The 15,348-nt window shown below is 42.9% G+C and overlaps 2 protein-coding genes across 2 annotated transcripts in view; one reads left to right on the forward strand and one right to left on the reverse strand.

Moving 5' to 3' along the window:
• T265_10068 (hypothetical protein) overlaps window positions 1-15,348 on the reverse strand; it is a gene marked incomplete at both ends in the record, with an annotated part of 31,251 nt that overhangs the window by 3,118 nt on the left and 12,785 nt on the right. The window contains 2 exons of the mRNA XM_009176333.1: window positions 1,088-1,139; window positions 5,389-5,539. Coding sequence (XP_009174597.1) covers window positions 1,088-1,139; window positions 5,389-5,539 — 203 coding nt within the window. The remainder of the gene's footprint in view (window positions 1-1,087; window positions 1,140-5,388; window positions 5,540-15,348) is intronic.
• Window positions 8,828-15,348, forward strand: part of T265_10070 (hypothetical protein) — a gene marked incomplete at both ends in the record, with an annotated part of 24,215 nt that continues 17,694 nt past the window's right edge. The window contains 2 exons of the mRNA XM_009176334.1: window positions 8,828-8,858; window positions 10,445-10,925. Of these exons, the coding sequence (XP_009174598.1) occupies window positions 8,828-8,858; window positions 10,445-10,925 (512 nt within the window). The remainder of the gene's footprint in view (window positions 8,859-10,444; window positions 10,926-15,348) is intronic.

Consider the following 15,348-nt stretch of genomic DNA (forward strand, 5'->3'; position numbering starts at 1 on the left):
TTTCTGGCTCAAAAGCCTAACCGCAAGTCAGCACTGTTTGCCTGGGAATGTAATTACATTACCATTTTTAAGGAACACGTCTCCACACATGTTCCAACCCCCGACCTGGAGGTCCAGGAGACTGTGTTCGTCGGACCTCTACCCATGAACCAACCTGGTAAGAAAGACTCCGTGAACATCGGTGCGGACACTCCCCAGTATAGCCCAATGGGTGGCCGAGGTACACAAACCGCCACACCACGGTAAGGTTCAGTCCCCACGTGACGGAGTGGAAATAAACTTGTAATATGAAGTGGAAAAATTGTTTGTAGATATCAATTAGATATGTTAATTCCCAACCTGATAAGCTTAGCGAAATCGGAAAGTTGTTTTGATCAGTTTTTACAGTTGCTCCACGGACCACTTACAGTCACGTATTTCATGATTCTGTTGCTACGAGAGGGTACCCGTATTAGGCGTCAAGCATAATGGGTTACCAAACGAAGCTTGCGAGCTCTTTCGTACTGTGAGCACTGGTCTATAGCAGCTATAACAAGAAAAAGTATTTTTGCTTCCTGTTGACGGTAGGTTCACAAGAGCTAGTACACTTGTTTAAAAGCTAGCAGTTCATTCTAACAAACTCCTTTATACGTACCTTTCTGAGAATGACACGTCATGCAGCAGACGAGCAACATGACACAGTTTAAATAGTTCGTTGAACAGGTTTCTCAGAAATGCACAACAAGGGCTAAACGTTTGGAAACTTTTATCGCATACATCGTTCGATGTTGCGTTTCGAAACAGAATCCTTTATTAATGCTGCTGGATTCATTTGCATCACTAGGTTGCTACACGGACGGTGGTGTGTATGTTCCAAGTTGACGCATTGTAGTTCAGTTGAGTCAGTCAGTGAGTTAGAAGCCTGTCACTTTGATATGCAGAACGTAGTAGGGGAAGCCATTAATGCAACTTAGTGTTGTGCTTTGAACTTGTGTTTTGTAAGTACAGTTGATCAACGGTTCAAACACATAGGTTCACCATTTGCTCAGTATATTGACTCTAATGGGGCCATCAGAAACCCTAGGTCTGAATTGTTTGATACACTCACCAGAGAACCGCAAAGTGGAAAATTCGTCAGATTTTCGGTGCATTGTTGCCACCTAAATAGCAACTAACTGACTATATAAGTCATGTCTTGAAAGGGGTTGCTTCTGTAACGAAGCTTGAGATACACCTGATGACTTCAGCAAACCCGTTTTATAATTCGTGACCATCAAAAACGATTTCACGATGGGGCTGCCATTTAGTCGATCAATTTATCAGCTATAAACCGTGTACCATAGGCACGCTGGTTCCAGCTGCGACAATTTCGACCATCAGAAAGCGAAAAAGTGTGCGATGTACAGCCAAGCCTTGGAGGCGATGCCACATCTGGTTAGTTCGGGAACTGAGTAGCTACAAACGAAATGCGATAGCTTCTATGCGTGAGCGCAATTGACTGCGCGATTGGGCCATTTCTACTAATATCATTAACCGTCAGATATCAGGCTGATACCACCGTTGTTTTCGTATTAAGTCCTTGCGCCCTTCTTGAAAACTGGGATGACGCTCGAGGAGCTTCATTTGATTGGTGTTCTGTTATCGTTCCAAATCTTCTGCAGTATGGTCGTCAGACTGTACACTAGGACCCCGACACCTTCTTCGAAGAGCGCGGGATGCAGACCATCCTAGTCAGGCTATTTGATGAGTTTCGGGATTGATTTCTCAAGCTTGATCTCGGTTTCTGCTGGCGGGTTGGTATCAGTGTTTCATTTGGGTCCGTTTGATTCTTCCACTGGCTGTGTCGAAAGAGACAAGTTGAACGGTTCTTGGAAGTACTCAGCCCACCGCTCAACATAACGATTAGGGGATCGCATTGCTGTTCCGTCTTCTTTGCATATTGTTTTACTGACGCCTGGCTTTTTTGGTGGGTTGATTGAAGCAAATAAAACAGGTCGCGACTGTTGCCTGAAGCGAAAGCCTCCTCCATCTCCTGTCTCTTCGAAATCTACCAGCGTTTTCTGTCATTTTTTTCTGGTATCAACAAGATCTACGGTGTTCATATGGCCAGGAAAAACGTTCTGAAAGCTGGGAGCTTTGCTTCTTTAGCTCACCTCCATTCAACCTCCAAGAAAACTTCGTCATCCACATGACTCTGCCTTTTAAGGTGCTTTCTAGACAGATCAGCTCGATACTCTTGAGCTACTGAAACTGGCTGGAGGCGAAGTGATAACCTGGCCTGCACGATGACGTAATCAAAGTCAAGCTGTGTATAACAGAGGGAACCACAATCTCCGATTGACTTTCTCCATCAGTCACACGGTTCAACTGAGTTCATCACTGCCTTGCTGTTATTAACTTCCAAGTAACGTGATGTGAGTTTTTGTGTTGGAAGTTCGTACTGGCCAGGAACAGACGATGAACTACACACAATTGAGGGTCCCCCAGTATTCGTACGCTGGACATCAAATCCATATTTAGCAAAAAACTGCGCGTCTTCTGGACTTATTCGTCAAACTTCGGCATTCATATTACCCAGCAGTACTATTATATTCGTCTTTCTTCCTGACCGAAGCAGTCACGACAAATGTTGATAAAACTCGTCATTCTCAGTCTCAGAACTGCAGTCTGTCAGGGCGTACGCCGATGTGACAAATAAACACCACTTCCTGTATCGAAGTGCATTGATATTAATTGGGCCACCAACCGCACAGCGAAAAGGCCACTGTTTACTGCGAGCAAGTCCAGTAAGGCACTTTCAGTCATGGTTGCAAGTTCCACATCTTAGAAACCGCCATCCATTGTGTCAGGATCGCCAGATCCCCGGACTGTGAAAAGGGAACATCTGAGCTCGTCCTAAGCGGTTAGAGGAGCACGACCGAAAGTGGGGTCTTGTGCGCGTGTTTTGGAAACACAAACTACGTCGATAGAGACGGACAGCAAGGTTTCAGCAAGGGATGTCTGTTGTCTGATTTGACATAGAGTACGGACGTTAAATGCTGCAGCGTCAATCAAATCTTTCAAGTTAGTAAGTAATTATTTTGGTTCAGTTTTCTGGAGGGTGGTTTAGACACCGAATGGTGGCTAGGCGATTGGTAGATGGGTTGTTTGCACGGCACCGGTCGAAGGGTGGTGAGACAGTGTGGGGGGTGGGGCAGAATTGAACACTTCGAACAGTGGATTAGTCCCAAGAGCAGTGAAACTTTCACATAGGTAGATTTTCACGATGGATATGCTTACGCCTTTACAGAAAGGAAAAGAATTTCTAAAACAGCCGAGGGATAGTGGACTTGCCGAACTTTCTGTGGAATATTTTCTATCTTATCTTCATGCGGTTTTCGTCTTTGCGGCTGTGAGTAGTTGGTACCTTGGAAACTGTGGGATATCTTTGCCCTGTATTCCTCCTGCTCAGAAAACACATAGGCACAGGGATCCAGTGAGAATACTGTAAGAAGTGTTTCCATCGAAGATGTATTAAAACGCCTGGTTTTTTAATTGCCTGGGCATGCGTGTACCTCGGTCAGCAAGTTGTCAGCAATAATGTAGCGGAATCATTGTCTCGATGGATTTGGCGATTCTCACTACGTTTACAGTACAGTGGCTCCACGACATAGGGGGTATCCAAGAGAATGTCAGTGTACTTTATTAATACTTTAGTAGAAGGGCTACTAGAGTATGCGATGGAACGACGTATTCATATATGATCCTTACCAACCCACCTCCTACGTAAGTTTCTGCAGGAATTGACGTGCGTTCAACAGCATCACCCAAATGTCACGGTCGTACACCTCTTAAAATTATGACAGTGCTTTTGGTGAGCGGACGCACATTGTCGAGGGTACTAAAGTAGATAGCAATTTCAAGCTTTTGTCACCAACTTCATTTCGTAACTGCGACAATCGAATATACATCCAGGTACTATGACTAACATGGATGCATCTTTTAAAAAGGGCGTGCAAATGAACAGTATGATCGGTAAATGCAATTCAGCAGTTTTCCTCATATGTACAGTTAGAACAAAACAAGAAACTATGTGTTCACTAGATCACGTGACGACTGGCATACTGTATGGTCAAACAAGAGATCATTTAACACGATCATTTAACGAGTATAACCCTACATGACCAGGGCCCTTTCGGAAAAATTCACAAATTACCGCATGTTGCACCTTAATCTGTAACTTCAGAAAATCATCTTGGAGTGTTCAATGGAATGATGCCTACAGGCGGCTGGGATAGATTTTACCTCAATGTATATGATAACCGTTGTAAAGAAGCTTTATGCAGAACGGCCACAAGCACTATTGCTCATATGATACGAACAATGTTGACTTGTAGGTATCTGATTCTTCTCCGGTTGTTGTCAGAGGACCATGCTGGATTACTTCACGAATGCAAAGAATGAGCACATACTGTCGAGCGACCGGTTTCAGTGGATTGGCTGCCCTATTATAGTTTAATCCTTGATGAATCGGTGAAAAAAATCTGACTTGCCTCTTTTATAAAACCTCCCCATGGAGCTCTTGAAAAACTAGATTAAAATGCTCTCTGATTCATCCACTGCATATAGCAACATCAGGAGTTAGGGCATGGTAATAGTTTGACTGAGAGCACGTTACCTATCTGCACATTTCCTGAACAGTGAGTGCTTGTGAATGGTACTGTTTGTTAGCAGTATATATTGGTATTGAGTATATTCAACCACGATAGGTGTAAAGCTGGACTGTATGAAGCATCCACATTTCTGGGTTTCCAAAAACAGTACGCAGTGAGCTTGCCAAAACATGTCTGTGTGACGTATAGGCAGGCAAGATTATGGTGAGTAGCTCACACGTACCAATCTATCACACAGTATTGCAACGTACCTGCACCTCGTAGTATTGAAGTGTTTTACAAGAGCAGGAACAGTCTCGTAATGTGTGACGTCTCTAATACACACAGTATTAGGACCAATCAGAGTCAGATGTAACTAGACCTCAATGAAACCATATGTAAGACGGTTCTTGGTTATCTTAACGGGTTGGGTGCTGGGCAACATAGCCATACGGCTGGTATACATAGATCAAAGAAGGTACGAAAAGGACAGTGTGCTCTCGGGACTTTGATCAACATGGCTCAAATGCTCCATGGAATCCCACTCGTCATATTATCTGTTTCACTCACTCTGACCCTCAGTGCTTTGGCAACAAACGCTTGGGGATGTGGAAATCTATTCACTGGTTGCCAGAACACAAAATACAAAACACTGGCCACAGCAATTGCTGCCATGCTTCTCGTCGGATCGTTGTGTTTCGTGCTTTTACTTATTATGGACCTTGTGGCGCTTTGTAATCCCAAGGTCTCAATCGGCCGAGGGTTTCAAATAACCTACTACGTTTTTCTGACAATCGGAATCGTATCCTTGCTTATTGGAGTTTTCATTTACACCGGAGAGATTGGCCGACAATGGTCTTATTTCTTGGCGGTCTGTGCCGCTGTGCTGGCTGTTCAGGTTGCCGTACTGGCAATAACCAGAGCCATAGCTGAAAGACAAATAAGCACTCAACGGATTTATTAACCAGTTGTGCCCTCCGCCTAATTTACATCGGACGACTGTGCTACTCGTGTCATGTTTCACCAGTTGTAACACGTGTTCTAAAAATAAATGCTTTTTCCTAATTTCAAGTTTGCCGTGCAGTTCTACTATTGAAAACGTGTTCATTCGCGCAGAATAGATCTTGGGCCTCCTCCTGAATGCGCCCTCGGGGAGACCAGAGTGGATAATAGTCTGTGGTGGCTAACATATTTCCAATACGCATTGAAATTTGATCGGTGTTCACACTCAATCCTTAAGTTCCCTGTAGTTTAAATGTACCATATAGGCTTTTGTCTTATTGACCTACTTCCGTGTGTGTCCCCAGTTTTCAATACTGGGTCTCAACAGATCGATTGGAGGTAAGTTACAATGCCATCTGAGTTGTAACCTATCGAAATTTCCGTGAAAGTGAAGTCTTCCCATGAACAACCCTTCACATTATTCAATGGAGTCATGAGGCTCTGGAGTATAACTCTACCGATGGTGATTATTTTGCGTTTTGCTGTGTAGAATTCAACTACGAATGATGGCCGTTAGTCCCGCACCTAATGAGCTGTGAACCTTGACGCAGAGCCAATCGCAAACCAAGAGCACTCAAAGATATGCCGCGTCAATCGTCTTGGTTGTCAGTAGATGTGATGTGAGTCCACGCCTCAAAACTGCTACCTATTTTGTACCTAATGTCCACTGGGTGTCCCGCCATTGCCAAACCTCTAACTAATGCCTGATATTCATTTGCGTTTCGCACCGCTTGTGTTCACCACTATGCAACCCGCTGACTGTATGACCTGTGTAAATACTCGAGTATCGGTGGCTTTTTATTTTGTCAACTGGACTAAATATCTCTGAAAGGGTGCCAGCGCACACTGCTTTTGGATCATACACAGTTGTACCGGTAGGTTTTTTTCCAACTTTTTCATCATCCTTGTGTGCCACGCAGTCTAGAAAGGGCAACATCACGTGGCATTCAATGTAAGGAATTTAAGCGCTAAGGTTTGTTAACCTTACCAAGCTCAGTCACAACAAACGCATCATTCACGTACGTCCAAAGTAAACTCAGTGTATATTCGAGCCCGAATAAAGCTCTCTCTTTAACTTTCCACCCTCCTCCACTTTGTTTTCGAGCGTAAACAACCAATTTAAAAACAAAACCTGGAGGTTAAACATATTTTGATTCCCTCTGTAAGGGTATTTGCAAGCCATTCTTGCAGCGCTTTGCCTGCCTGTGGCATCCACCTCACCATCTCCACACCGTCCGTCTTAAGAACATATGCGTGCATTGAGATGACATCAAAACAGGAGTACTTTGCCTAGATGTAACAGCAATGTAAGCTGGTTTTCCAGCGAAATAACAAAAATTTTCACTGCATGAATGTCTTACAAGTAGGAAATTTTAGGATAATTGCCGGAGACTTGTGTGGATCACGCCACGTGAATCTGAACTGGCAGTATACCAACCGACCTGGATATGCAAGACCTCCCTCCTTCTTACGCCTTCCAAGAAGGCTGTTTACCTACTAGCGAAAGTAAGAAGGCCTTTGCTGTGGAGATATTTATCGTAAAATGCCAACTTAACAGTTACAGACTATTGGACGGGGAAGCAAAACTCTCATATGCATCTTGTTTACAAAAACTGAATATCCCTCTTCTCCTTGAACGCGTATTCCTGAACCTTCCTGGATATTCATTGACTGTTGCTCAAATCCGGGCAAATGCTACAAAGCGACTGCACAAATCCCGTAATATATATCACTTTTCAAGAGATGCAAAGCGGATTTACGAGAGGAACACACTACTCGCATGCCACTCACATCAGTAGTATCACCGCTACACTAGCTGTGTATATCATGAGCCAGTGTGACTGTGTGGGTAATATGTTGGAGAAGTTTGAACACTGATACAAAATGCCATTACCGGGACCGCCAAACTGAGGAAAACCCCTTTACTGCTTGGCAAAATCATTCTTGTTCTCAATCAAGTGGGTCAGAGTGTCATTCATTAATGACCTTACTTATCGGTCGTTGTCATTCTAAATTAAAGCAACATATTTGGGAAATCCTTGGAGCACTAGGCATTTGGCACCGTAGATTTATAGTGAAAAACTCGGAGAGACTTCAAACATGTCAGCCACCATTCACTTCGTATTGGAACCGTGGGGCTTTATTACAGTTTTATCGCTCTGGAAAGCTTAGCTGAATAGACCATCACAAGTTTGAGTCGCTATGGAAAGAAAACTAAATTAGAAGAAACTCATGCAGTAAAAATCCCCAAGTGACGATCTTCAAGTCTGGGAAAGAGAAGATGTTCCCGGTACACTAAATGAAATATCTAAGACTACTGGGTAGTTCTTCCATATCATTCGACCATCATATCGATGATGAAGTCATCGCTTCTGGATCGGTAGGAACTGAATTCCAAATATCGGTCATGTCAATATCGACTTTGAAAAGTTGTGGGAAGTCGGTTTTTCCGCAAGCGATCTCAGATCACTTCACTGGAACCATGACTCCTCAACCACATCCGAACTTGTGAAGCATGGATCAAAACTTTGTGGCATTTTTCTGCTCGAATTCTGGGTAGTTCAATTGTTCATTGCTACTTTTATGCCTATATTACCAAGTTCATTCACATCTCAGGTAGTTGCATCACCGGGGTTAGCCACACTCTTGATTCTGCAATTCCTTCCTGGATTCAAGCAAAACAGCACATTGGACCATTTATATCAATGTAGGCACGAGTTGTTGGGTTCTGCTGTTGTTTGTTCGTGTGCTATCTGTCCACATCCCGGCCCATACAAACCACACTCAAATTGTGACCATCCAGGCCAGTCGGAAAACCGAAGAGTCAAGTGCGCCTAAATACGATGTCCGCTTACCCTACTGACAAAGCTCATTGACCACAGGCTCGGGGACCGATCGCGATGAATGCAAAATATATAAACAAGTATTCTGAAAATGGTCTGAATCCGTCAAGGTCGAGGACCACAAAGACTGAGTGCATCTGGATGAGATCGGCGGGAATGAGGCAATAAACCTAACTTGTTGCCAAGCTCCTCAGCCTTTTGTTCCTAAAACCCAAATGTAGGGCTCACAACATTAAAAAACCTACCGGAACACAAAATCAAGCTTTGCTCACAAAACCCTCATCGTACGCAGAACTGGTAAGTCACTGGCCTCACTCAATTGTTAATACGTTTGCTAGTGTTCACGCATGATAAATCACGGGTATACAGTATATGCTTGCCTCGCATATTGAATGTATTGCTGGTGAGCTCTAATAAGAGCCCACCCGTCTACGGTGGACGAACCTGGATAGTTTTGCCAGGACAAATATAGAAGTACCCAAATGAGGGTATAAATGTGAGTATAAATGTATAAACTCTCTTCATCTACATACAGTATCTTAATCTGGTGTAATTTTCGCAAAATGCATGCCATGTTCAAAACATTATGACTGAAATTTTCCCGGAAGTTGTTTGTGTTCCTACCTAGGGGAAATGTAGCTTCCTCATTGTCCAGAAGTTTAATTTTAGTTTCAAGAGACTAATGCTCTATCCTGCTAGATCGTCACTGCTAATGGAGTTCGATTGGGACAGATTTGAATGAGGCTTCGTTTGGTGAGTGGTATTAAAATTTTGGACAATAGGCGAACGCAAACGAAGCTCTGTGTAGAGTAAACAGAAACATAATTTAGTGACGAAGGAAGTCGGATCCCGTTAAAACGTGGAACAATCACATAAAACTTCACTTAAATGCAATTTGTGTGTTCTGCTCATCCGAGTTATCTGGAAAGATTATCGCTAAGACAGACCAGGTCCGAATAATTGTTCTTTTGTGAGCCCCCCCCCCCGCAACAACTTTCGAAGATATCTCCGATCGCGCATGAGGATTGCATGCGTTTCCAGTCCGTCAGCCCAAAAGATCAGACATCTCGATGTAAGCTTTGCACCGTAAAAAATGGATTTAAGTTCGTCACACAAGCCTCCAGACTTGTGATGAAATCAGGCCAGGGAACCATGATATCGGTCGGTGTATATTCCCATCTCCTCAGTTTTCCAGCTGATCATGATCGACTGGAGTCCCTGAGTAAATACGTTTCATATGAGCGCTTGCGGAACAAACTAGTCACTCTTAAGCGTGAATAGTCTGGTAGATTTTTACTCAGTACCCCGTTAGGGGAGAATCGTTCGGTATAACGCATGAACTTTACAGCGGAGTGAGATGCAAGCTGAAGAATAAGTTCGGGTAAAAATTCACGCAAAATCTTTTGCATTGGGCTTGCAAATCAGAAAACATAAAAGCAGGTTTCTTTGGCAGGTAAGATACATTGTTGGTGGTGGTAAAATACCACGTCATTTCGTCCCAAGACTTGGTGGAGTAAACAGTTTTGAAGCCATGCAATCCACATAACCAGGTGGATAAATTTAGCCTTGAAAAACTGGCATGACATCAAACTGAACACTGCGTCATTTGCTTACATCAATAGCTAAGCTACCAGTGACTGAGTGTTTGCCGTGATGAAGCATTTGTAAGGCTTCCGTGGTTCACACGGAACTTTTAAGATGCCTGAGTGACTGTCCCGTAACTCGCTGAGTTCACAGTCATTCCGCCTAGCGTAAAACGCGTCAAAATACTCCATACTTGCCCTGGCATCGATTGCATCTTTGTAGGATAGGAAGGTAAAAATACCTACTAATAGCCTCATCCAGTGTGGGGTGAGGCAACGAGTTTGATGACGTCAATCACGTTAACCAACAGCCACGTGGCTAGTAATTCTGCTTCTACACTGATCTGTTGTTGTGGACTTCCTCTTTGACTATTGACGAACTAAACTAAACTCTATCACCATACAGTCAAAGGCTGTCAAATCAATCTCCCCGGATCAGGACAAATATCATGTGCAAAGTTTTGCCACTTTATAGTGGACGGAGTATCACCATCATTGTTGAAAGCAGCATCATATGAGAACACTGGTCGAAAGAAGGTCTTTGCTGCGAAGTTATTTACCAGAATATGCCAACTTAACAATTACAGACTATTGGACGGGGAAGCAAAACACTCATATGCATCTTGTTTACAAAAACTAAATACCCATCTTCTCATGGAACGCATCTTCTTGAACTTTCCTGGATATTCAATGACTGTTACTCAAATCCAAGCAAATGCTACAAAGCGACTTCACAAATTCCGCAATAGATACCATTTTTCAAGTGACGCGAAGCGGATTTACAAGGAAACATACTACTCGCAGACCTTCCTAGGCAGTAGTATCACCGTTACACTGGTAGTGCACTGCCGTTCAATCATGAGAAGAGTGCCCCGAAAACCGTTCCTGTTTGCATTATTGGTATAGTAGTAGTAGGTTCTGCTTCATCCAATATGATACCTGCTTCTCAGCGCAGAGTCTCCGATCTTAAAATATAATTTTAGGGAAGCTGGATTTATTAGAAAATTACTTTCCACACCAATGTGGTTTTCACAGCTGAAGCTCTGGTTTACGGTGTTCTTCAACGGAATGTGCTGCACCAGGCTTCCTCATGTTACATCTAGTACAATATCCGACACATAACGATATATGTATGTACGTCATACACTACTCAAAATGCTGCTGAATTTTCTTCGACATCCCGTCACCCTTCTCGACATTCTCGGGGCTCGTCAGGTAGGCGCAGTTCCCGATTTTTCGTCAAATTTATGTTCTACTTGAAATCACAATACACTCATTTGCAAATCATTTTGTTTTACACAGGAGACTCAAGTCAATCTCTCGTTTTTTATGTTCTACTACTGAATGTGCTGCACCAGGCTTCCGTATATTTCGGTTGGTGCGATATTTGAAATGGCGCGATTTATTGCAAACACTATACTAATACCCATATTCATTTGGAGAAGAACACAACAGACAAGAGTTTCGGCTAGGCTTCAGGTTATTCACCACTAAAAGCCATAGAGATGCGAGGATTCTAGTAGAACGTATGGTCAACGGGAACTCAGCGTCTGCCCCCACCTTGTGAGCCCCAAGAAGGTGGGCTGTCGATGGGTTTTCAGCAACCTTATGGTTAGTGTTTGGAATCTGAACGTGGATTCACGTCCACTCTTTTCACTAGTAGCAAAAACGGCTAGTCATACTTTATAAGAGGTATGAAATGTTAATGAAACCACTCTGGTTTATAGACCTAGCTCGTTGCTGAACACAGAAAGGGCTTCCGAATTTCGAAGCTCATATAGGTGTAATATCTATCTTTATACATTTACTCCCCTTACTGGTTCATTCTTATCGTTATCATGCTTTTTATAAGGCGGTTTTCCATTCATTTGACCATCTCACTCGTGAAATTGGCGTTGTGTCCTATCACGCGGAGTGTGTATATTATTTTGTTTTCAGAAGCGTTCCTATTCATTGTTCCTGTCACACTTTCAGAACGTGGTACTCAAGGAATTTGCTCGGTTTATACGTGAACAGTTTGGTGTGTGCAGAAATACCGAAACGTTATACTGTGGGCTAATGAGATGACACACCCAGTGGAAACGCGGAATAACGGAAATTAAGCTACACAAAACTGTGGCACTCGAATTTCTATTATCCTAGACGAATAGGAAAATTACATGTGCCGGAATAAGTAGTATGTGCAATGCAACAAAATTTCCGTGGTCAGAAACTTTGAGAAACAATTTCCTGAAAAACACGTTTGATCGGGGGACCAAGTGTTACAACGAATTTTGTACGTCGAGTATAGGTTACGAAGTCCCGCAATAGGTGCATAACAATAAATAAAGTAGTCCTCTCAATTGCATTTGAGTACTAGGGGTGGTCAACAATGCCACTGGGTTTTAGAACGCACCAGCATAACAAAGCCGTCCTGGCTGACCATAGTGCAATCGTAACGCGGAGTTATCACAGCGTCATATCACAGATGGAACGAAGGAGTGTGTGCCTTGATAAAAAATATTGACGTTTGACTGATCAAGGTGATTCTATATCGGCAAGATGCGAAGAAAAGACACGCCATCATGACGGATGTCATATTGAAAGAATTTTAAACGGTCTAAATCCCTTCTATGCTAGACAAACGTAAATCAGAAGGAACATCACGGTAGAGATCGATACGCACTCCTCTTATTTGTTATTTCCGTCCAGGGGTACAGTAATCCGTCAAACCGTTAGATTAGACAAAACTACACGGTGATTATGAGGCTCCAATAGGCTCTATGATATCGCAAATGAGGGGAAACGTGGACTTAAATTAAAAACTGAGGTCATTTTATGGATGTGAATCGCAAGGAACGCCGAATATTCTAACCTAAGCAGCTGTTATATTAAACACACCGGCTAAAATGGTACTTTGCACCAGTTCAATGCATAAAATGGTCTCGTGAGCTGATCACATTGTAGAGAGGTTCTCTTGTAGAGGGGTGCTAAAAGTTTGCTCTTGTGGAGCGGTGCTGAAAATTCGCAATTGGTGTGGAGGCAGAATAAGAAGGAAAATGTATATACTCTTATCGTTTCATATTCACGAACCTACGCCCACCGGGGTATTTGAACTTCATCTTCTCATAGTGGTACCTGTTCGCTCAAATAAACGCATACTAAAGCGTAGGGTAGAATGAAACTACCAGTGTAGCTTACTTGGCCTTGTTTGTCTCACATTCTGCAGCTCGAAAACAAACTCGTGGTGCTTTCTTCCACTTCAACTACTTGATGGCATCTTACAGACTGAAGGATATGCTACCGAGCCAATAAAGATGTGTTATATCTAGTTGTTGTTCCCACTTCGGTGTCTAAGGCCGGAAAAAGACTCGCCGATTGGAACAAAAATGCAGTTTTTGGGGAAACATGCAGTGGCCTCAAGGTAAGCGAAATTATCTTTTGAATCGATCGGTTTACATGAAAGTATTGGGTTTGACCTACCGTCGTTTGTAGGGTATCCTCACGTAACAAACAAACTTGATCTGCCACCTCGAGCTGCGCTGATCTCGATAGAACCAGGGAACCTAACAGCGGAAAGACGAGTTTTCAATGGAAGCCAGTCCGGTAAGAAACTTTGAGCGACGGAACCAACCATAACTCGCACGCCGTAGATTGCTTCAGAAACTCTGGACACTTGAAGAGTAAAATACAAGATATGTTAATTCGTGTCAAACGGTTTCAGATGTAGAGCCAAACTAAGTTACTTTTTACGTGTTTCGGAGACACAACGTACTAAGAGAGACCAAGGTCTGAGAAAGAGCTACCCGTTGGCCAACCTAACGCAGAGTAGCAGGCTTTGAGAGCGGCAATGTGAAACAGGTACCTTGAATTTGATTGGTACCAATTTTTGTTTTTATTATTGGGTCGATAACGATGTTGAACGTTTATTGGTGTTCTTCTAGTTGCTTAAATTCGTGAACGAGCACTTTTCCTTCACTCAAATCATGCTTTCAACGGGAACGCCCAGAACACTTCTCTTGATCGGTGTCTAGAGATTTGACTTGAAATAAGCATCTTTGACTCTAAGTCTAAGCCATAAAACAAAATGGTGCAAGCAAAATAAACTCACCTGCAAACCAACTTGGTTTTAACCTAAGACTCAACTCAAGGTCAGCTGTATCTCTAGTCTGTAATTTTTTCTCAACTGAATCGGCTTCAGAGGAACAATCTCTTGTTTTAGTTGGTACGATTTTTTTTAAAATCGAAACATATTTTCCTGACGGAACCTAACACTCTCAACTTTGTTGAAAGCTCTTGGACAATTTGGGTTATAGCAAATAATCTGACGGAAGCTCAGACGCTCATCTACCTGGTGGCCCTCAAAAAAAAGAAGGCAATCCCCATTAAACTTAGGAGTGTCCCAAGGCTGGTATGCCTAATAAGGTATACCTAATAAGGTTCACCCCAGATTCTTGGCCGTTATAGGTGAAATTACAGCACAAATTATTCTTTATCCTAACTTGATGTACCGTCCTGCATGCGGAAACCTCTTACGCTATCATCTGGCTGAGTCAATGATCCCTGTCTCCAGCAGTTTGTCCAATGGCGCCTGCATCTAAATGAAGTACTCATGTCTAATCAATGGCACTGAAGATTATAGTGAACAGTTTTAGAATGGACTTTCGTCAGAGGGGCCACCGTTCTGAGTTTTACGTCAACAAAAGAAACTTGTCCATCTTTGTGACTAAACTGTTCTGGGTTTGAAAGTATGTCTCTAGGAATGAACTCGTTTGCAATTGCAATAATCGCAGAATCGAAATATTTCCCTTTTTGGATAGGACCGCCAGTCCATCGCTATTCTCTAAAAGCTTAGCGCTGTATTGTCTTTCCAAAAATGTCTTAAAACACCACCATAAACTACCACGAAACTGATACAAATATACGTCCCCTGGCAAGAACACTGAGCCTGCTAATGTGACATAATAAGACAAACATTTCTGACTACTCATAAGTAGTCATAAATTACCGACATTATTGGACAACCGTATTGACCAAAAATCTCAATTCAACACAACGGGTCTCTGTGTTCTCCACAGGATATGACCATGGATTTCGTCTGATAACCGTTGCCAAAGCAACAGGATGCAACACGGGAAACAGGTTTGTTGCCGTGAAGCAAGTTCTAACAACCGCCTGATGGAACCATTAATCTTTCCTTCCAACCACAACCCATTTTATCTCACTCAAAAGTACTTTGGACAGTAACCTTAAAACTGTTAACCTCACCTCCCTTCTTACAGAAGCATCACGTTCATGCACTTGTCAGTAGTCAACTTCCTACAAAAAGAT

The sequence above is a fragment of the Opisthorchis viverrini genome, assembly GCF_000715545.1.
Source record: "Opisthorchis viverrini unplaced genomic scaffold opera_v5_327, whole genome shotgun sequence".
Classification (NCBI taxonomy): domain Eukaryota; kingdom Metazoa; phylum Platyhelminthes; class Trematoda; order Opisthorchiida; family Opisthorchiidae; genus Opisthorchis; species Opisthorchis viverrini.